This window comes from Mastacembelus armatus, chromosome 9 (assembly GCF_900324485.2).
Source record: "Mastacembelus armatus chromosome 9, fMasArm1.2, whole genome shotgun sequence".
In the NCBI taxonomy this organism is placed as follows: domain Eukaryota; kingdom Metazoa; phylum Chordata; class Actinopteri; order Synbranchiformes; family Mastacembelidae; genus Mastacembelus; species Mastacembelus armatus.
The window spans coordinates 909,794-934,006 of NC_046641.1; the positions used below are offsets into that span (position 1 = coordinate 909,794).

The 24,213-nt window shown below is 41.4% G+C and overlaps 1 protein-coding gene across 1 annotated transcript in view; it reads right to left on the minus strand.

Annotated features, from left to right (window-relative positions):
* Positions 1-24,213, minus strand: part of cacna1ba (calcium channel, voltage-dependent, N type, alpha 1B subunit, a) — a 167,068-nt gene that overhangs the window by 42,942 nt on the left and 99,913 nt on the right. The window contains exons 21-29 of the mRNA XM_026322439.1: positions 23,166-23,945; positions 22,364-22,551; positions 20,379-20,499; positions 19,219-19,348; positions 18,010-18,069; positions 14,620-14,726; positions 14,243-14,254; positions 9,289-9,309; positions 3,491-3,587 (exon numbers count right to left, since the gene is read on the minus strand). Of these exons, the coding sequence (XP_026178224.1) occupies positions 3,491-3,587; positions 9,289-9,309; positions 14,243-14,254; positions 14,620-14,726; positions 18,010-18,069; positions 19,219-19,348; positions 20,379-20,499; positions 22,364-22,551; positions 23,166-23,945 (1,516 nt within the window). The remainder of the gene's footprint in view (positions 1-3,490; positions 3,588-9,288; positions 9,310-14,242; positions 14,255-14,619; positions 14,727-18,009; positions 18,070-19,218; positions 19,349-20,378; positions 20,500-22,363; positions 22,552-23,165; positions 23,946-24,213) is intronic.

Consider the following 24,213-nt stretch of genomic DNA (forward strand, 5'->3'; position numbering starts at 1 on the left):
GAGCAGCGGCTCTACTCCGAGCTCCTCCCGGGTGACCGAGCTCCTCACCCTGTCTCTAAGGGAGCGCCCGGCCACCCTGCGGAGGAAGCTCATTTCAGCCGCTTGTATCCGCGATCTCGTTCTTTTGGTCATGACCCAGAGCTCATGACCATAGGTGAGAGTAGGAATGTAGATTAACCGGTAAATAAACCTTCTTCACCACAACGGACCGGTACACTGACCGCATTACTGCTGCCGATGACCCGATCCGTCTGTCAATCTCGCGTTCTGTCCTTCCCTCACTCGTGAACAAGACCCCTTGCCTCGAGATGGCAAGCCACCTTTTTCCGGTTGAGTACCATGGCCACGGACTTGGAGGTGCTGATTCTCATCCCAGCCGCTTCACACTCGGTTGCAAACCGCCCCAGCGCACGCTGGAGATCCTGGCTCGATGGAGCCAACAGGACAACATCATCTGCAAAAAGCAGAGATGAAACCCTGTGGTCCCCGAACTGGACTCCCTCCGGCCCCTGGCTGCGCCTAGAAATTCTGTCCATAAAAGTAATGAACAGAACCGGTGACAAAGGGCAGCCCTGCCGGAGTCCAATGTGTACTGGGAACAGGTCTGACTTACTACCGGCAATGCGAACCAAGCTCCTGCTCCGTTTGTACAGAGACCGGATAGCCCTCAGCAAAGGGCCCCGGACCCCATACTCCTGGAGCACCTCCCACAGGATGTCACGAGGGACCTGGTCCAATGCATTCTCCAAGTCCACAAAAGGAAACCGCATTGTTCCTCCTGGATCCGAGGTTCGACCACCGGCTGGATCCTCCTCTCCAGCACCCTGGCATAGACCTTCCCCGGGAGGCTGAGGAGTGTGATCCCTCTGTAGTTGGAACACACCCTTCTGTGCCCCGTCTTAAAAAGAGGAACCACCACCCCGGTCTGCCAATCCAGGGGTACTGTCCCCAAACGCCACGCGGTGTTGCACAGGCGTGTCAGCCATGACAGCCCAACAACATCCAGAGACATGAGGTACTCGGGACGGATCTTATCCACCCCCAGTGCTTTGCCACTGAGGAGCTGCCGAACTACCTCAGTGACTTCGGCTTGGGTGATGGATGGATCAGCCTCCGAATCCCCAGCCCCTGCTTCCCTTATGAAAGACGTGTTGACGGGATTGAGGAGATCCTCGAAGTATTCCTTCCGCCATTCGACAATATCCCCAGTCGAGGTCAGCAGCTCCCCACTTCCACTGTAAACAGTGTTGGTAGAGCACTGCTTCCCCCTCCTGAGGCGCCGGACGGTTTGCCAGAATTTCTTCGGGGCCGACAGGTAGTCCTTCTCCATGGCCTCACCGAACTCCTCGAGTTTTTGCCTCCGTCACCGCCTGGGCTGCAGCACGCTTGGCCCTGCGGTATCTGTCAGCTGCTTCGGAAGTCCCACAAGCCAACCAAGCTTGGTAGGGCTCCTTCTTCAGCTTGACGGCATCCCTTACCTCCGGTGTCCACCACCGGGTTCGGGGATTGCCACCACGACAGGCATCTGAAACCTTACGGCCACAGCTCCTAGCCGCCGCGTCGACAATGGAGGTGGAAAACATGGTCCATTCGGACTCAATGTCCCCAGCCTCCCCCGGGAACTGGTAGAAGCTTTCTCGGAGGTGTGAGTTAAAGACCCCTCTGACAGTGGGTTCGGCCAAACATTGCCAACAGACCCTCACAGTACGTTTGGGCCTGCCAAGTCTGTCCCACTTCCTCCTCCGCCAGCGGATCCAACTCACCACCAGGTGGTGATCAGTTGACGGCTTTGCCCCTCTCTTCACCCGAGTGTCCAAGACTTACGGCCGAAGATCAGATGACACGACTACAAAGTCGATCATTGACCTCCGGCCTAAAGTGTCCTGGTGCCATGTGCACTGATGGACACCCTTATGCTTGAACATGGTGTTCGTTATGGACAAACTGTGACTAGCACAGAAGTCCAGCAACAGAACACCACTCGGGTTCGTATTGGGGAGGCCGTTCCTCCCAATCATGCCCCTCCAGGTTTCACTGTCGCTGCCCACGTGAGCGTTGAAGTCCCCCAACAGAAATATGGAGTCCCCGGTAGGAGCACCTTTCAGCACCCCCCCGAGAGACTCCAAAAAGGCCGGGTACTCTACACTGTTGTTCGGCCCATAGGCCGAAACAACAGCGAGAAACCTATCCCTGACCCGAAGGCGCAGGGAAATGACCTTTTCACTCTGGGAGGAAAACTCCAACATATGGCAGCTGAGCTGGGGAGCTATGAGCAAGCCCACACCCGCTCACCGCGAGCAACTCCAGAGTAGAAGAGAGTCCAGCCCCTCTCAAGGAGCTGGGTTCCAGAGCCCAGGCTGTGCGTGGAGGTGAGCCCGACTATCTCTAGTTGGTACCGCTCGACCTCCCGCACAAGCTCAGGCTCCTCCCCCCCCCCAATGAGGTGACATTCCATGTCCCTAGAGCCAGTTTCAGCATCCAGGGATCGGGTCGCCGAGGTCCCCGTCCTCGACCACTGCCCGATCCACTATGCACCGATACCTTATGGATCCTCCTGCGGGTGGTGGGTCCACAGAAGGGCGGCCCCACGTCGCTCTTTTGGGCTTTGCCCGGCTGGGCTCCATGGGGGGAGACCCAGCCACCAGGCGCTCACCTACGGGACCGAACCCCGGGTATATGAGACATACAGTGGGTATGGAAAGTATTCAGACCCCTTTAAATTTTTCACTCTTTGTGTCATTGCAGCCATTTGCCAAAATCAAAAAAGTTCATTTTATTTCTCATTAATGTACACTCAGCACCCCATCTTGACAGAAAAAAACAGAAATGTAGAAATTTTTGCAAATTTATTAAAAAAGAAAAACTGAAATATCACATGGTCATAAATATTCAGACCCTGTGCTCAGTATTGAGTAGAAGCACTCTTTTGAGCTAGTACAGCCATGAGTCTTCTTGGGAATGATGCAACAAGCTTTTCACACCTGGATTTGGGGATCCTCTGCCATTCTTCCTTGCAGATTCTCTCCGGTTCTGTCAGGTTGGATGGTGAACATTGGTGGACAGACTCATGGCTGTACTAGCTCAAAAGGGTGCTTCTACTCAATACTGAGCACAGGGTCTGAATACTTATGACCATGTGATATTTCAGTTTTTCTTTTTTAATAAATTTGCAAAAATTTTACATTTCTGTTTTTTTCTGTCAAGATGGGGTGCTGAGTGTACATTAATGAGAAATAAAATGAACTTTTTTGATTTTGGCAAATGGCTGCAATGACACAAAGAGTGAAAAATTTAAAGGGGTCTGAATACTTTCCGTACACACTGTATATATAATATATTGAAGACAAGACCCGTCCTTGAATATTTAAATAAAAAAAATCAATTGGGAAAAATTTCTGCATTTTTTAATTCAATGTCAGTTAAGAGTTTAGGTAAGATTTCCTAAATCAATAAAAATAAGTAAAACAAACAAACAAATTGGGAGCAGAACCTTGAGTTTTGGCAAACGTTTGATGGTCTTGAGAGGCCTGAGAACTCGGAGAACCCTTAGTGACTTGATAGTGCTGATGTCTTTGCCTTTGGTCCCCCTATGAAAAGCAAATACAGTCAGAACTCATACAGAATTATCTACCAACAATATGTAGTAACCAAATCTTTTTTTCATATTACTAACATTGATAAACAGCACAAGTAACAGAATTTGCTTTTCAGATTTAACTTTAACATGACAGTCAAAATAATGATTTTGTCATGCTTGCTACTGCTTTTGAAATTTGGCAGGATGTGTATCAGGCATGTTTAGATCAGCTGGGTTCATGAGGCACACAGCAATTGGCTTTCTGGGTAACAACATAAAACAACAAGAAAAATGAGAGGTTTGTTGGAAACATTAAGTAGACTATTCTGGTTCATGCAGGATGCTCCTAATGCATAGTGTTCAGGACACCAACACTAGTGTTGGATTGAGCAGATGTCCAAGGATGTATACTTCATCCTGTGTGGTAGAAATCAATCAGGGTTCCTGAACAGGGTTAGCTGGGATAGGTAATGGAGCAGAAGGAGATGGATCTTTACAACCAAGGCGACATGGTGACTGGCTTCCTATGTTATCCTGTCACTCACATTACCTTCATAAATACATACAGCAGCCTACCAGTGATGGTAATGTTTTGATATTAACAAATGTAGGAAACTTCTTTAACTATTCACACCTATAAGCAATATAAATTCCACAATTAACCTAACCTGCAAGTGCTTGGATTGTGGGACGAAACTGGAGCACAAATAAGGACCACCATTGGACCACCTTGCCACTCCTAGATATGCTATACTTAAAGGAATCAATATTTTGTATATAAATATTTATATTTTCTTTTCTTTCAGAGAGTAACTTAAGAAGATAAAGAACACTCATGTTAGTGTGTTACATACTGAGCTGGAGTCAAGATGTGGTTTTGCTTAGCATAAGGACTAGTAGTGGAAAACAATTAGCTTGGCTCACTAAATATGCCTAGCCTGTAAACAGAAACCTTTCCAACAACCTGTTCCCAATTGATGTGTTAGCTGCCTGGATTGTGTTCAGCAATTCTGTGTCAATAGAATACAGTGCTATATTTACTTACTACACTAAAGGGGGATAGTCATGGTTTATGGTATACTGTAGCAACCATCACACATTGTGCACATACTATATTTTTAGCCTATAAGTTATATTTTTATTAAATCACATAAGCAGTACAAGTTTGTGCTTTTTTTCAAGTATGTAAATGGTGATGCCTAAAAAAAAAGCCAAGGTTTGTTTTTAAGTCAGTACAGTGGCACTGACCTCAGTCATAATGAAGCCTTTTGAACAGCTGGTTCAGAGATTTCTGTCTGAAACTGATCATCAATTGATTGATTCATCAAAAGCAATTTGCATATAGAGGGATTATATAATTGAATGATGCATGATGAGTACTTGGGTCTCTACCCTGTGTCTGGAAATGTATTCCTCAAATGTGTGCATATTGTTTATTTGTTTGATGATTTCTGATTTTAATTGCATAATTCCTGGGAAACCTTTACCAAAACTGAGGGTCACCTTTGTACCGTGAAGGAGGAGGATAGCTCTCTTGGAACAAATTCAGGCAACTAGCAGCTAGCCCATAGGCACAGTATAGATAAGAGACATATTTATCTCACTATTATATATAATGATTATACTATAACTATAATATACCTACTTCCTTTACTTACTGTCAGGATATGTATTCTGTTTCTGGTTTTGGTCTCTTATTTTGGTTACTTCCTGTTTTCTGTTCTGTATTACTCCCAGGTAGCTTGGTTCATTAGTTAGATTACGTTCACCTGTCTTTGAGACCTGAGTTCATTAGTAAGATTATGTCACCTGTGTTTATTAGTCTTCAGTTCTGTGTATTCTGTTCTGTGTGTCTTTCCTTTGTTCTCCACCGGAGCATTATAGCATCACAGCAACTTGTGCACAGGGTGTTTGCAAGTAAGTGCACATTACCTGTTTATCAGAGGCGCTTTCCTGTCCTGTCCTGTCTGCCTGCCCGCCGAACGGCGGAGAACAATTTATGTTTTGCCCGAGCCCTGGTCGATCCAGGGGAATAAAGCCTGTTCATGTCCAGCATTTGGGTCCTCACCTCTCCTCCTTCATCACGCACCACATCAAACCCTGACACTTACCGTCATAAAAAAGGACAATGAACCTATTCTATTTCATTTCCTTATGAAATAGTCAAATCCACCAATAGGAAATGTAAAATATTCAATAACAGCAACGATACCTTAATAAAAGCAGGAAAATACAAACTCCCAATAAAATATAATATACATAATATACATAATAATATTAAGTAAAAATATTATTGCACCCTAGTATTGAATATTTAAAGTTTTTGGGAGCTATTGGGAGCAGTAATGGTTGTATAGTCTGCCAGCAGCAGAAAAGAACAACCTTTTAAGAACATTTCCACAATTAAACTAATTTATAACTAAATAAAACAAAACCTGAAAGGAAAAGCACATTTTGCATGTCGTCTTGGATATATACTTAAGGTGTATGCTAAACCCTTTCCTACAATAGAAGCTGCACATGTCCTTATCAATGCAATATGCTTCTCTATGCTTATACTGTGCAATAGGATGACACCTGCATAATGCCAAGATTAGACTGCACGATATCAATAACCCCAAACCATCAGTAGTATATGGCATCAAATCCAAAAATAAACATCGGGTAGGACAATTTCATCTTATATGATTGGGGGGGGGGCAGTGACACAGCATGTACAGTATGACAGCTCATAACGTCTTTACAAAGGCATTTTTTTTGCCTTTCGCTATGCTAGGTTGACAACTTACAATGTGGTTCTTGACATTGACTTATTCCCTTCTGTGTACTTCCATAAACATGGAAACATGCCCTCCCCAAACACCATTAATGACTGAACTGTTTTATGTGGCTCCACCTCCAGTAGGAAAGGCTTTCAGGGCAATCTACATCAAGGCCTACAGACATAAAGACATGCTGCGGCTATCTTTGAAACAAACTCGTTTTACAATATGACATCCTAATCTGAGGGCAAATGTCTGGCAGGGTAAAACTCCTGTTGTTATAGAAAGTAGCAATATACCATGTGTTTGGTAACCATATCAGTGTTGCCGGACACATGCTTAGCTTGAAGGTACTCATGATACATACAGTATGTAAAATGATGGCGGTAGCTGTGTAAAGAATGAAATTGAGAGCTTTAGAGAGAGGTTTAGATCCTGCAAATAGAATTTAGTTTGGAGTAAAGTTCTATTATGTTCTAATGTCTTATGCAAATATACATATTGTATTAAAAAATCTTCTCTAATCACACCCATATTTTACTGTAACAACCCATCCATTTTATTCCTTTTATCAAGGTTAAAACTGCAGCAATAGTAGGTTTAACAAGGCAGTCCAGATGTCCCTCTCCCAAGCAACATCATCTGCCTCCTCTGGGAATCCTGAGGCACTGCTGAACCACATGAAAGTTTACTCTCTGTGGAGTTTACACTGTGAGTGCTGTTGAGGTTATATGTGTGTCATTTCCCACCTGGTCATAATGTAGACTGCTGCCTCTTCTGGTCATAATATGTGTCACATGGATCATAAATTGGTGTGAGATGTCACAACAGCATTCTAAGTATCTGATAAGTGTTGCTGTAGACCATCTACTCTGTTTAGTGACCCCCCTGGTTCCCCCTTGTTTAGTCTTTCACTCCTATTTAAACCATCATATTAGCTCTCTTGTGTTGTGTCATTAGCTTGTGAAGTGGTTGTTTTGTCTCTCCAATATACATGTCTTGGCATTCCTACTGCACTGAACAGCTCTGCTTTTGTCCATAGGGTGGGCCAGGTTCTGCCTCAGAGCGTAACTCCTCTGGTCAGCAGTGCCACCCACCACAACGAAACTCAGATGAAAATATAGCCACAAGAGGCAATGACAGTCCCGAGCACCTCCGGTGCCACAAGCCCTGCCATATCACCATCTAATATTGCACTCTCAAGATGGGATGTCCATCAAATCTACAGAACTAATGAGAATGTGTGTATATCATCATATCATCATAGTCATTATTAGCCAAGTTTGATGCTTGTCCATAATGTATGCTGAATTTATTACACATACACCTATCAAGACCACAAGACTCACTGACATACAGGGGGCCACACCCCTGGTTTAGACAGGTGTGTGACTGTTCACCGCGGTAACAGATGTCTGCAGTAAAGTTTGTGAGTTTTTGCCCATGGGAATCAGTTCACAAATCGTCCCGTTCAGCAGAAAGAGACAAATAAATAAATAAAAATAAAAATAATAAAAAAATAATCTTTACAGACACAATAGGGTTTCGCAGGCTTTGCTGTATTATACTATAGAATAACAATGCCACCTTAATTGTCATGCATTCCACTCTTTGAGGTGGTCAAACGGGAATATCTGCTATAAGACAACACACTATACAAAAGGACCAACCTTAGCCCAGATCATAATGCCATGTACAAATCTGCCTGATTACCATTTTTTTACAGTGAGGACTATGGTCCTATGCCAACCTGGCCAACCTTACACAGAAGAAGAGAAGAACAGAGAGCACAGCCCTGAGCTCCTTGGCAGGAACTGCACCTAGCCACTAGTTTAAATATGGACATGGACGACACCATGGTCAAAATTAAAACAAACAAACAACATGACAACCTTCACAGAACACATCAATTACCTCTCATTGCTACAACTGCAATTATTTATGTTTCCAACAACGTACATGTGCTTGCTGTCCTTGTTTTGACTATACATATATCAGCTACATAACCCAATTGCTGCAGCCTCATTGTTTTATAACCCAGCGCTAACAATTTGAGGACTGGATTTCGATCACCACTATTTTCCTTACTTGTAGAAAGTGATCATTTCATGGTTATGATTTGATGATTTATTTTCTACTGGATCTCTTTTTATAACCTTGTATTTGCTGTCTGTCCACCATGCTGAAACACACTGACTGTATTATACTGTGAGGGCTGGAATGCTTTACATGTTATTACTTTGGTACTTCATTTTGTTCAGGTAAAAAAGAGAGGAATGCACTGTAAATAGCCCAGCGTTTGCCAAAGGTGGCTGCTCTGAGAAAAGATTGATTGACTAACTAAAGAGGGAAAAAAATGCTTCAAGACACTTGCCTCTAAATGACAGGTTTCATTCCAAGATGCAAATAAATAATTTTACATTACCCTTCATTGGTTATTACTAAAGAGGGGAATTCATTCTTTCATTATCTATACCCGCTTATTCCTAATTAAGGTCACGGGGATCTGCTGGAGCCTATCCCAGCTCTCTTTGGGTGAAAGGCAGGGGTACACCCTGCATACGTAACCAGTCCATTGCAGGGCAAGATGGGAATTATAAAACAATTATGTGGGGCATTAAAACATTTTATTTTTTATGACATAGCAAAATAGAAATTCATAAATCTGATTTCTGCACAAAAGGGCAGTATAGCATTTAGGAATGAAATAGCTAAAACCATCAATGGTTTGGTAGACAGAGTCAGGTTTCAATTTAAAGCTGTCAGACAAAGGTTGTGTTAAACAAGCATTTGATTCACTGCAATATGGTATTAATACTTTATACATGAAGCTGACCTAAGTATAGGAAGAATGGTTAAAGAGGGTTAGATTTTGGCAGAAAAGGGGTAAGGTATGGGTAGGGTGAGGGGTCAGGGTGGGTATCAGGGAGGCATAGGGGTGTTCCCCACCTGGTCACACCTTGTGGCGATCTACTTGGGGGAAAACAGTGGTAAAACAAGGTACAGCACATTTATGGATGCTTCACACACACAAACAAAATAAAGCATATGTTTGCAACTAATGACATAGTTTCTATTCATGAAAACCAGTGTAAAACAGTATATATTTTGCTTGGTAGCAGATTGGGTTAGTAAATCCCAGTAAAGAATAGGATGCCAGAGGGATTTAAATATATTACATCAGGCCATGTGAGGAGAAGACAGTAGCAGTGATTGGAACCGAATGTGCCTGTTATATTTGGAAGCAATCTAGCACTGAAGTAACACACAAAATCATGACTAGTAATTAATTAAGACAGGCACTTGCTCAACACTTGTTTTAGAATGGCATGCTGCTACAGTCTCAGTCTCAACTAAAACATAAAAAATGTCAACAAAACAAGCTTTTTGGCGTACTTTATAATTTTTGATACTAATAATTACAAAAAAACAAAAACAAAAAACAAATAGAAATATCATTCCTGTCCTGGAAAACTATTTTTAACACTAACATCTGAATCTGACACTTAAAGTCAAAATTGCAGTTTTCAAAAACATCAACAATGGAAAAAAAACAACAACACGGCACCATGAGTGGTTTTAGTAGGTGAGATGAGAGACTGACTGATTTATCTTTGATGGGGATGCTATGGTTCGTTTTCCTTGCCACAAACAGTTGATCAATTGGATGGCAAGCACAGCAAGCCCTGGAGACATGCATAGTGAGTGAATGAGAGCTGTCAATCAAACGTGACTGAAGAAGATAAAGACAACTGCCAATATGGAAGGGACCTCCAGCCAAAAAGTCTTTGCAAATTCTTTGTTTCAGTTTGATTTAACCTGCTGAAGATTCAGGACCTGGTGCAAAAGAATAATATAAGCCATGGAGATCTAAAGTGTTCAGAATGAAATCAATAAATGACACACTTTGAAATAAAAAAAATTCTAAAAGTACAGAAATATGTAATATACGTAAGAAACCGAAAAGGTCGACTGGATTTTTAAAACACTGCTCATTGATAAGAAATAATATTTCCTGCCTCACACAGATTAATGCAGATCCATTTACAGTAATTTAATGTCATTTTAAATGATTTTACTTTTTTTACTTTTAAACTCAGAGAAAACAGAAGTCATTATATTTGGGCCAAAAAATCTCAGAAATAACTTTTCTCAAATTATAGCTACTCTAGATGGCATAACCCTGGCCTCCAGCACTACTGTAAAAAACCTTGGAGTTATTTTTGACCAGGACATGTCCTTTAACTCACACATAAAACAAATCTCTAGAACTGCATTCTTTCACCTGCGCAACATTTCCAAAATTAGGAACATCCTGTCTCAAAATGATGCAGAAAATCTAGTCCATGCATTTGTTACCTCAAGGCTAGATTACTGTAACTCATTACTATCTGGATGTCCCAATATCTCCATAAAAAGCCTCCAGTTAATCCAGAATGCTGCAGCCAGAGTCCTGACAGGAACTAGCAAGAGAGATCATATTTCTCCTATATTGGCTTCTCTTCATTGACTTCATAGTACCATATTATCCCAATAGACCACTTCGCTCTCAGAGTGAAGGTGTACTTGTGGTTCCCAGAGTTTCCAAAAGCAGACTGGGAGGCAGAGCTTTTAGCTATCAAGCTCTTCTCCTGTGGAACCTGCTCCCAGTCTGGGTTCAGGAGGCAGACACTCTCTGTACTTTTAAGGCTAGACTTAAAACCTTCCTCTTTGACAAAGCATATAGTTAGGGCTGGCTTCAGGCAACCCTGAACCATCCCTTAGTTATGCTGCTATAGGCCTAGACTGCCCGAGGACCATCGGTGCACCGAGCTCCCCTACCCTACCTCTCTCTCTGTTCTCTCTGTACCTTCTTCAGGTGTCCCTGGTCCTGGAGCTGTATATCGCTGATGTGCAGTTACTGGCCCCACCAACTTGCAGTGTCTATCTGTTGTTTATTGTTGCTGTTCTTTTCTCTCTCCTCTATCCACTCACCCCAACCGGTCGAGGCAGATGGCCGCCCAAACTGAGCCCGGTTCTGCTGGAGGTTTTTTTCTTCCGTTAAAGGGAGTTTTTTCCTCTCCACTGTCGCCAAGTGCTTGCTCATAAGGGAATTGTTGGGTTTTTAGCTTTAGTTTTTGTAAAGTGCCTTGAGATGATTTGTATTGTGATTTGGCGCTATACAAATAAAATTGAATTGAATTGAATTGAAATAGTCCTTTTAAATGGTTGAGTGACTGTTAACTAAGCCTCACCCCCCTCACTGTTGCCCTGTCAAAATCTACTCATGCAGCAAATTTACTGTTGACCTGTTACACCTGTGATATTAATGATGTGATAATTCTATGTAAGTAGTGCTAGGTTTCTACTGCAGAGAGCAGTTTGTATAATTTCATAATGTTCATGATTGTTTTCATGTATTTTATGACCACTTAACACAGGTTGCCTGTCTCTGAAAAGTACTGTATATGTATTTCACTAATGTCCAGAATTGGAACGAAACTATATAAATATATCCCCATCTGCAGTGTCATGAGGTAACAAACATGTTAAGTAAGAAAGGGTAAAACAAATTGCATGTAAATGGAAATAGTGTGAGAGTATAGTCATAGAACAGTCTTTAAAAACCTTTGGCTGATAACTAAATGACATACAGTCTAGCATCCAATGCCTCTAACATGCATGTTAAGATCACAGAGAAGATAGAATTCAGCAGTAACTTGCTTTCTATGTTACATGAGCCTCTGGTGAATTAATAAAAAATAATGTGAAACGCATGGTATCATTCCAGTCCAGGCAAAGTGGTGATGAAAGTATCTCCCATCAGAAGCTTGGGGGAGATAAGGATAATGAACACATGGGTGACATGCCCCTGTGTAGCAGACAAGAGCATGGAGGAAGAACCTGTAGTCAAGCACATGAGTACAAGTACAGGAAAGCCTAGGTGGACAACGGAATGGCAGTATTTCCCAGGGACAGGGCACACTGCAAAAAACACCCATTCTCACAAGAAATTTCACATCAGTCTTGTAAAGAAAAATATCCTACTCTTTCCACCATCATCATTTTGCATCATTTATCACAGATTAGGTTATTTTCCACTGACAGTGAGCTTTACACCATAATTAAAATGCAGCTCACATAGGTGTACATGGCATTATATTTGTGTTTCACTTCTAAATGTTTGGAGAGAGTGACTTTTTGCTTCCAACAATTACATTTTGAGCAAAGGAATTTGTTTAATAGCTTTTTTGCTTCTTTTTATCTTCAAAATATATGGTGTGTGTGTGTGTGGACGTAGGGCTGTCTGTGGGATGAGAGAGGTGAGGCACGTAGCTGTGGGTGGTAATGTCAGTTGAGTGTGTTTATGTGTATATGGGTGAATATGTGGATGCATGGCACAGCTGGGATAAATATGTTGATTATTCCCTACTTCTTTAGTAGGTGGAAGATATGAGGGCATTTGACAGCAATGAGCCGCTACCAGAGAACAAGCAGAACAAGCTGCTGGGGTGTGACGAATAGGAGGAGAGACTGAGACAGCTGTAAAGCCTTACAAAGGCTGTTTTACTGTGGTCACTGTATATGGTCTGTGTGTCAGCTGGCAAAAAAACCCCACGGTGACAGGTGCCTAACGGGTCTGACCGACCAACACAGAGAAGATGAGAGAACCACAGTGGTTCTCGCCAGCAGTCTCACTGGCACACATGGTAGTGGAGACTGCCACCCTGACGCTGGAGCCGACAACAACCATGCGGCAGTATCTGTCCCAAGCGCTGCAGAACTGGGTGCTCCCAGGTCTGTTGGTTCCCCTGTATAACATGACACAGAACAACAACACAGAGCAGCAACATGAACTGCTGCCACTGTTGACTGGGGAAGCGAAGGTTGTAGAACTCACTCCACTCATCTTCTACTCTCCTCAGGGATTGGGTGCTGTGTACGTCAACCATAGTGACACCTGGGTGGAGCATGTGCAGAAGGTGGCCATGGTGCTGGGAACTCTGAGGTAGGCTGTTCTTATCACCTACCCTGCAAGTGTACAATTAGGCGGAGGTAGGTACAGTATCTGGGGTACCACTGATGTGGTGGGCAGGTGCTCCCCCAGATAGTCAAGACTGAAGGCAAAATTTCCCTGTCCGGGGCTCAAAATGAAAAAAGAAGTAAGGCAGTTCATGGGGGTGACCAGCTACTATGGACAGTTCATTCTGGACTTTGATAACTTCATTATTCCAGTTCCTTGGGGAACAGTATCCACTAGTGGCAGCCTCTACCATTGCCTGAAGGATCAACAGGCAAGACTTACGGGTTGCCGTTTCTGCTCCCACAGTTTGACTCCAGCTCTACCCAACACGTCACTCCTGTCACCATTATAGTGGTCAAAGGAGACTCACCCGAGACTACTCCACCACTACGTCAACTACGCCTACTGCCAGCTGCCCACTTGCTGTCTGCCAGCTCTCCAATTACTTCCCCTAATGGCATCCACCTCCACAGGTGTCTCAGATCTGGTCCAGGAGTAGTGCCAAGTGACTTTTGTCATGCATGTGTTGACAGGCAGAAAAATTATTGGTGACAGAGTGGTTACAGTATGAAAATTTCAAATTAGAAATCTTCATTTCTGTATTTGTGCATTGTCCTCTCAGAATTGAGGCTCAAATATAATGCCATACAATAGCCAGGCACAGGGTTTATAAAAGTCATTACATCAAACAAGTTGCCTATCGGAATTCTAAAAGGATGTGTATACAATTTCATTAATACTTTTAGTGTGAAACTCAAATTATATTTCCAGGTACAAGACTGAATATGTGAGGAAATTACTTGTTTTTGCAGTGTAAGTCATGTATGTTTTCTCTCTCACATACATTCATACAGAAAATGACAGAGTCAGGCAAGATGGAAGTGGTAGAAGAGGCATTACCCCATGAAGCTCCTTTAAAAGGATCCCAGCACAGAAAAAGGGAGAGGATCATGTCAATAAACACAACACTTACACACACGTACGCACCAGAATTACAACTATAATGAAACAACAGAACTGTCACCTGAAATCACCATAATAATGATTTTGTTTATTAATTCTAACTCTGAACACAAGTTCAGGCTTCTAGTCTCATCTGTGGGTTACACTTCCATCCCCTTATAGTCCCAATTATACATGTAATTCCTTGTAAGTGTAAGGTATATACTATATGTTACACCTGACACCCCAGATGGATCCAACAAATCTGATGGCCATGGGTAGAAACCTTGGGACATCTTATTTTATGTCAAGAGGTTAAGAGTTAGTTAACTTACGAAAATGCAAAAGCCACCAGCGCCCCACTGACCACTATGAAGTCCAGAATGTTCCACAGGTCTCTGAAGTAGGATCCAGGATGAAGCAGCAGGCCCAGGTCCACCATCTAAACCAAATATATCACTGTTATTGTATGTCTTTTTATTTCATTTTATTTTATGCTCTTCTATTTTTAATGTTATACTTTATTTCAAATTACCTTATTTCGTGTAAGTATTATATTAGACCTATTATATAATATACCATAATAAAGCTAGGGCTACTGTGCCTACAGCTGTAAAATTCAAGACCAAGAGGACAGAGTAAAATGCTCCAGTTTGAGAATACTCTATCTGCCCAAGAAAACTGAAGATCTAGACCCATACAGCTTTCTTGGAAAACAAGCTTCCTTAGACATTGGGTGACAATTGGATTCCCATCCCAGTCACTGATAAAGTTTATTAACCCAATAATTGACACAAAGGATCTGAATTACAATGATTATCTTTTCATAATAGAGAATTGCTGTTTTGTCTGAGCATGCTCTGACCTTACTATCAATGCAAGCATAATTTAATTACCTATCCAGCTACATTGTGCTTTTTTCTGCTGGCTTTGATACTCTGAGATTGCAAAATATCTTGATGCCAAAATAGAATACTGTACTTCACGATCAACACAAATCAAACAAGAGTCAGTAAATGGGGAAACACTCAAAGCAAAGATAATAAGCTACACTACAAGTATAAAACAATAGTATATTGTCATTAAAATACATGCTTTTGCAAAAAAGTTAGTAAATTTGAACAACTTAATCACAATGATATTCCATGGTATTCTTCTCAGTGCATTGAGCAAATGAGAGCAAAGAATCCCTTCCACATGGTTGACTGGTGATACCTTTTTGATTTTGTAAAAAGATATAGATTAGGGGGGTGATATCTTAAATGAATCAAAACATTATATACTGAGCCAATAGCAGAAACTGCAACAAAACCAACACTGAACAGCTTGTCAGTCATCTCAAATCATAGCTATAATAGTAATTGAGATGGGTCTCTCTCTCTCTTCTCACAGATGTTATGGTTTTGTTTTTGAAAAAATTAAGAATCTTAGTTGAGGCATATTCTCAGGACATTTGGACATTTGTCTGGTTATTAAACTGTGAACTGTAAAAGTCCCTGCCTTATTATTATTAAACAGAGAGGAAAGAGAAGCTCCTCTAATCTGTTAACAGTTTGCTTTTGCCCAAAGGTTTTAATTATTCATTTCACTTCATGCTGCCGTGTGTTATTTTTCGCTACATAAGTTCCAACTTAGATATGCAGTATGTGGAGAATATAATTCTTTAAAACTTCTGCTGCTCATACCTTACCTATTGTCTAAGTTATATACTCTAAACCCATTCCAACAAGTAGTAGCTAAATATGGCCTTTGAAGGAACTTAACAAAAAGTCAATAAACATAGTTTTGAAAAAAGAAAAAACTGATTTTTTTAACTATTAATGGGTTTAATCACTGTTTATTTGTTAGTGTCAGAGAGTAAAAGACATGGATTTCTATGAAAATACAGTGGATTATTAATAATATAGCTACCTTTATGTTCATTAGTTAGATTAGTTTCACCTGTGTTTAGTTAGCCTTTGTCTCCAGTGTATATGTACCTTCTGAATTCCTTTGTTCTTTGTTGGAGTATTGATGTTTGTTCATGTATGATGCTCAAGGAGGAAGCCTTATTTGTACGCCGAGTGGCAGAGATTTTGGACTTTGTGATTTTGATGCCGAGTGGTAGTTTGTTCTCGGACAGAGACTATTTTTATATGTACCTAAGCCCTGGTTGTGTCCAGGAGAGCATAATAAATAGTTGTGTCCTGCAATTGGGTCCTGAGCCTCAAACCCACCTCATATCATAACATAAATGCACTACAATGATCACAATGACATTAGGCGCACCGGCACTGACTGTTCTGCTGTCCTCTTATCACTGTATTTATCACTGTAATCTGTAATTATCACTGAAAATTCAGTAACTAGAAAGTGTAATGAGTCAGAAACCCACTTCTGATTAATTCTAATCAAATACATAGTCATTACAGTTTAACAATGAGGAAGAAAACTGGTGAAAAACAATGATATCATGAGGTTATTAATGTTTTTACTGTGCATTTCCCTATTCATCATCATCATCAAAACTTTACTGCGGACACAGTCCACAACATGGTAAAAAAAAACAAAAAAACACTTAAGACAGAATCCAAAACTCATACAAATCTATATAGGTTAAAACGCCAGTGATTCTACAGACTGGAAAAGAACCTGACTGAGTGTAGTGCAGTGTTGGTCAGTGTAGCAATGATGCCGTTTCCAGTGTGATAGCCTGCTCATGCATCTATACATGAGATTACGCAGCATATCCGAGCAGGTAGGCACGCCAGCACTGACGAACATCTGGCTTGCATTATCCATCAAGAAACCTTAAGCCGCATCTTCAGACCATCATTATATGCTAACTACAGTTTCTGCATACTGGTCTTTCTGTAACACTGCCACAAATGAGCAGTATACATAGGAGGACAATATACTTTAAAAAGTGCACATATTAGCTTGTCCATATAGTATACAACACTGTCTGTAAATGTCCCAATCATCAGACAGGTCAGCTGTTACGTTACGTTACGCTGTATTTAACGAAGTATTTAACCTCGTCACATACTTTAACCCTCCTGTTGTCTTCAATTTGACCCATTTTCAAACGATAATATGTGATAACTTTGGTTTTCTTCCATACTATAAGTGTTAATATCTTGAAAACAAGTTCACTGAAAAGGTGAAACTAAAAAAACTGGCGATCATTTTATAACTCATGCTTTATAAGCATTCAAAACATAATGGGTAAATTTGACCCATGAGGACAAAAGGTATGTCAAATTGTCTTTAAATTTACTACACACCTTTTGACCTCCCAAAGACAACAGGAGGGTTAAGGATGGTATTAGTCAGAAAAAAGTCAGGGAATGACAGTTTAGTGTCCTCCCTACTCCTATTAATCATTATGTTGTCTGTGGACCACTTATCTCATCAATGTTTGAGGGCAGGGATGTTTTAAAATGATTCATTAATATTTTTATTTCTTTCCAATACTCAGTTGAAAATTTATTTTGTAGTTTCCTTGCAAGTGAGATCTCAATATATTTTCATTCCTCTTAATGAAACGTAGGGCATATTTAGAGTTTGCATTTGCCTGTTTCTTATAATGAAATAGAGGTCCATGTTTATGCCTGTTTACCTATTCATTCCAGCCTGGCTTGGCTACAATTTGGTCTTATACAGTGGCCTGCCTGCCATACTATAATACTATCATACAGTAAACACAACTCAGCACCATGTTGTATATTCATGAACATGCTTACCTTAATCACCATTTCAAAAGTGAAAACACCAGTGAAGGCATAGTCCAGATATTTGAGCACCTACAAAAAATAGACCAAATTAATATGTACTGTATATGTTTTTAATAATCAAGTGTATCTTTCTGTAGATGTATGCACGCCATGTGCTGAGTCAGTGATGTACTAGGACAGGGGTCGGCAACCCGCGGCTCTTTTATCTCTCTGAATAATAATCTCTGAAAATTATGGCGATCTTGTAAAATCTAAATAAAAGATAATAAAAAATTGTTGTCCCCTTTATATATTCGTCACAACCGCCAATGTGCGACAGCTGCCTGCGCGCGATTTCTATAATTTTTCGACCCCAGGTAAGCCAACTATGGAGAACTCTAAGAAAAGAAAAGTATCTGAAGAAAACAGAACGTTCAATGCTACGTGGGCAGATTCATTTGCTTTCACTGCTGACGAGAGTGGTTTACCAGTCTACTTAATATGTGATGAGAAACTAGCAAACAACAAAAAGTCAAAGGTTGCAAGACATTTCCAGAATAAACACGCAGCCTTTGCTCAAAAATATCTGGATGGAGATGAGAGAAACAAAGCCGTTTCAGAAATGATGCAGAAGGTTGATATGAGCACATTTTTTTTAAGAAGTGGATGAAGTCTGCAAATTCATTCATTCATTCATTCACATACGCCAGTTTTGTGGCCGCTCATGAAATGGCTAGGCACGGGAAGCCGTTCACAGACGGAAAATATTTAAAAGACAGAATAAAGGCAGGAAACGTTTTATCCTGTGTTATTTTATTTTATATTTCAAAAGGGTTTTGCGGCTCCCGGTGTTCTCTTTTCTGTGGAAAATGAGTCCAAATGGCTCTTTGAGTGTTTAAGGTTGCCGACCCTTGTACTAGGGGCATTTATTAGGTTGTTTTCTTGAAATAGGGCAATGACAGTTTAGTGTCCTCCCTACTCCTATTAATCGGGCAACCAGCTTGCTTGGTGGCAGGGAAATTGGAAACATACTGACAGACTGAAAAAAAAACACACTTGTGGAGAATTGCATAAGGCTTCCATTTAGGCACTGTACCTGCAGGAAAATAAGAGTCCAGTGAAGTTTTTATTAGTTACCAAAAAAGAAAAAAAATGTTTTAAATGTTTTGTCAGTTATGTATGTTTGAAAGTAGCGCACATTTAATTAACTTATGTGTAATTTCATGTGCACTGTCTTACGTTGTTATGAGGGGCATTTGTCCAGACAGGGTCCTCTGCTGCCAAAGCAATACTGCTCATAGCAATGACAACTAGGATGGACATCTCAAAGTAACGCAGTGTCACAATGTAATGACATAGCCGCCTCACCCTGAAGATACAGCAGAAGGGACAGACAAAGAGGGAGAAAAACAACAGTAAAAGATTGAGTTGCAACCGCAGCTACCTTCTCCTCACTATTTACCAAAACACATGCAGACCTATATGGACCAATGTCTGTTAATTTCAATGTTAATTTCTCTTAGTGTGACATTGGCAATTTTAGATTCATTTTACGTGCACAAACAGAATCTAAAACTGTTCCCTAGTTAAATGAAATTGACCTTTAAACAATCAATTAATCAATTATGTGATGCATGACAACATAACTATACCTACTGTCAAAGGCACAGCATCATAGACCTGTCCTCCCTCACAGTCCTTACTTCTGAAGCAGTCCCTACTTGAGCCACAGCATATTTTTACAGCATGCCCATTTTTCATCTTTTATTCATCTTTTCGTCAAGCTATGACGGGAGTTTAGGTAAAATCAGTGGCATTATTAATGCACAGCACTCTGTAAATCTGCCCAAGGCTTTTGATGCTGATGATCATAACGTTTTGGTAAGTAAGTTGCTTTCTGTGGGATTGATGTTTTAAATCTCTCTATATCTGTCTGTATCTTTATATGTTTCTAAACTGTGGTTGCCGATTGTTTCAGAACTAATTAGCAATATTAAATTTGTTATTTACTCTGCACATAAATAGTTGTTTTTCATATCAGCACTGTAATGCACATTTTTACACTGGTGATATTTCGTTGGTTTGGAATTTTGTAATATAGCAGATTAACATACAAAGCTTATGAGAAATATCATGCTCATAATCAGCACCTGCAACATCCTTACTTGAGTCTAGAACTCATAACTATCTTACTCATCCCTCACTCTAAAATTGAGGTAAAATGGTTTCCATTACTGTGCACCTCAATACTGGAATGAGCTCCAAAACAGCCTTCATTTAGAGACACTCATTCAACAGACTTGATCTTAATGAGACTACCTGAAAAAATAGCTTAACTAACTATTTTGGAGATCTTACAATGAAGGTAACACGTGCACAAACACACTGAGGTGACTCACGGATTGGTCGGTCCAAAGATGAACATGGAACTGTAAGGCAAGATGGGTTTAGGTCCACTTTGACCCAGATCCTCCAAGGTCTTCTCATTCATGGGCATTGTCTCACAGTCAATACTGTTCACTACAAACAAAAATGTTGAACTGCAACAATAATCTAACAGATTTGGCAGAGTGGATTAAATAACAACTCCCTATAATCATCACATATAATTATTATTTCCTGGACACCACCAGTGGAGAAGAAATTATAACTCTTATTCCACCTCATCTACAGTGGGTACGGAAAGTATTCAGACCCCTTTAAATTTTTCACTCTTTGTGTCATTGCAGCCATTTGCGAAAATCAAAAAAGTTCATTTTATTTCTCATTAATGTACACTCAGCACCCCATCTTGACAGAAAAAAACAGAAATGTAGACATTTTTGCAAATTTATTAAAAAAGAAAAACTGAAATATCACATGGTCATAAGTATTCAGACCCTTTGCAGTGACACTCATATTTAACTCACATGCTGTCCATTTCTTCTGATCCTCCTTGAGATGGTTCTGCTCCTTCATTGGTGTCCAGCTGTGTTTAATTAAACTGATTGGACTTGATTAGGAAAGGCACACACCTGTCTATATAAGACCTTACAGCTCACAGTGCATGTCAGAGCAAATGAGAATCATGAGGTCGAAGGAACTTCCCAAGGAGCTCAGAGACAGAATTGTGGCAAGGCACAGATCTGGCCAAGGTTACAAAAGAATTTCTGCAGCACTCAAGGTTCCTAAGAGCACAGTGGCCTCCATAGTCCTCAAATGGAAAAAGTTTGGGACGACCAGAACTCTTCCTAGACCTGGCCGTTCAGCCAAACTGAGCAATCGTGGGAGAGGAGCCTTGGTGAGAGAGGTAAAGAAGAACCCAAAGATCACTGTGGCTGAGCTCCAGAGATGCTGTAGCGAGATGGGAGAAAGTTCCACAGAGTCAACTATCACTGCAGCCCTCCACCAGTCGGGGCTGTATGGCAGAGTGGCCCGACGGAAGCCTCTCCTCAGTGCAAGACACATGAAAGCCCGCATAGAGTTTGCCAAAAAACACATGAAGGACTCCCAGACTATGAAAAATAAGATTCTCTGGTCTGATGAGACCAAGATTGAACTTTTTGGCGTTAATTGTAAGTGGTATGTGTGGAGAAAACCAGGCACTGCTCAGAGATATCCTGGAAGAAAACCTCTTCCAGAGTGCTCAGGACCTCAGACTGGGCCGAAGGTTCACCTTTCAGCAGGACAATGACCCTAAGCACACAGCTAAAATAACAAAGGAGTGGCTTCGGAACAACTCTGTGACCGTTCTTGACTGGCCCAGCCAGAGCCCTGACCTAAACCCAATTGAGCATCTCTGGAGAGACCTGAAAATGGCTGTCCACCAACGTTCACCATCCAACCTGACAGAACTGGAGAGGATCTGCAAGGAAGAATGGCAGAGGATCCCCAAATCCAGGTGTGAAAAACTTGTTGCATCATTCCCAAGAAGACTCATGGCTGTACTAGCTCAAAAGGGTGCTTCTACTCAATACTGAGCACAGGGTCTGAATACTTATGACCATGTGATATTTCAGTTTTTCTTTTTGAATAAATTTGCAAAAATTTCTACATTTCTGTTTTTTTCTGTCAAGATGGGGTCCTGAGTGTACATTAATGAGAAATAAAATGAACTTTTTTGATTTTGGCAAATGGCTGCAATGACACACAGAGTGAAAAATTTAAAGGGGTCTGAATACTTTCCGTACCCACTGTACATGCAGTGAATACAGTGAAAGATTTACCATTACCATATAACAAGATCAGGCTGTCAAGTCACAACCTGAGGACAGTCAAAGAGACTGAAACATTCTAATTTATAAATACTGTGTTGTAAGCAAGACAGAATTATGGGAGTTTGGTAAACAGAGTTCATAAAAAATATTTCCCCAAAGTCATAATATATGTGCAAGTTGGTACTAACTTTGTATGAGCGTGGTCTCTCCAGGTGGGGAGGTGATTGTCACAGGAGGAATTTTGATGGAGCTTTGGTCAGTTTGTCTAATGTTCCTCTGGTTGTCTGAGTCCTCTGGTTGGTCAGGAGACCAATTGACTCCTCCCGGGCCCAGCTGAGGGGAGATGGCTACAGACTCACCCTCTGAGTCCCCAAACCTGTCTCTAGAACAGATACAGCATCATAGATATTAATATAAAATATCTGCTTGAAGAATTTCCCATTCTTATGGTCCGGGTGTTAAACAGCGATTCTGTTAGTTGGCACTAATGTCTGTAACATCTTGAGTTAAGAAAAGATATATCCAGCTGAAAATTTGCAAACCGGGAGAAACACCTTTTATTACTGTTGGAAAAATGGAAAATGACAGAATGTTAAGCTTTGACTGTAAATCCAGTTGTAATATTTGTTGATCTCTTTTAGTGTCATTTTGTATTTTTCTTCCAAAAGGCATGGTGTGTTGAGCAGTATGCTGCTGGTACTATAAACATTGTGTAGCTTGGCATGGAGTTAGAGGATTGTTGTCTGTTAGCATGGTGGTGGCTGCTGATATTGAATGGGCCAAACTCAGAGAAACATCAGTTACTGAGAGGCCGCACCCCTGATGAACCTGTATTACAGGTTAAGCCCTTTATTTCATGTGATGTTAATGTTTTTTATTATTCACTGTACACTTAAATACTAAGTTTGAGTTCAGTACACCTACAGCTTTAATAAAACCTGGAGTCCTGCATCATCACAGTTCAGAGAAAAGAATTCTATACCATTTTACCTCTGACTATGGGTTTTTTCTCTCTCATTGGACTCCTCTCCTATAGGTGTGGATCCATGAGTCTGATGTCGCTTCCTCTCTCCATTGGCACCACTGTCTACTCTGTAATTCCTGTCCCCAGCCTTGTTAGAAGAACGTCCATCTTTGTAACGTGACCTTCTCTCTCCTCTCCCTCCACTGTTCACTGTTCCATTGTCTCCTCGGGACTGCCGATGAGAATGATGATGGCGATGCTCTCTTTCACTTGTGACTCCTCCACCTCCGCTGTCATCAACTGAGCTCTGATGGTGATGCTTCCTGCCTCCCTCTCGGCAGCGGGACCTCTCACTCTTGCACCCCTCTTTGCCCCGGCTGCTGTCATGGTCTTTGGAGCGACTGTGATGGACGTGGTGCCTCCCATCCTTAGTGCTGTCACCATTATCATTTATCTCCTCTTTTGTCATGGCCCGGTCCCTTTCTCTGTGGCGGTGGTGGTGGCGGGGCTGGTGAGGCATGGGAGCAGGGTCTGATGTAGCCTCAGTTTCCTCTGACATGCAGGGCTTGTGATGGTGGTGCTGGTGGGTGCCCAGAAAAGGCCCATCACATGGTTCAACAAGCAGCGGCCGGTCATGGTGGGTCTTCATGTCAGGTCGGATGTGGAGAGCCGAGGACAGGCGAAGACGCTCCTCAGGTTCTAGCTCACTGTATAGGGCCTCACAGCTTGCTCGATTCTGCCTCCTCAGCTGGTTGGCCTTCTGTTCCCACACTGACATCATCTTCACTGATTTCTGCTGCTCTCTACTAAGGGATTGGAGAAGAACCAAAAAAAATCATAATCACTGAAACACTGATATTGCAATAAAAGCTATTTTGTAATTTATTTTCTAAACCCTCTACTTTGAAGTCAGTGCCAGAGGTTTGTCACAACATTGTCATTTTTTGAAAGGATATGAGCATTTCCAATGGATACACCAACAAGCATGGTTTCCTCTGAAGTGTGGCACATTCACTACGTACATACTTTATAATTCATAACTTCATCGCACATATATCAGCAGTGTATTTTATT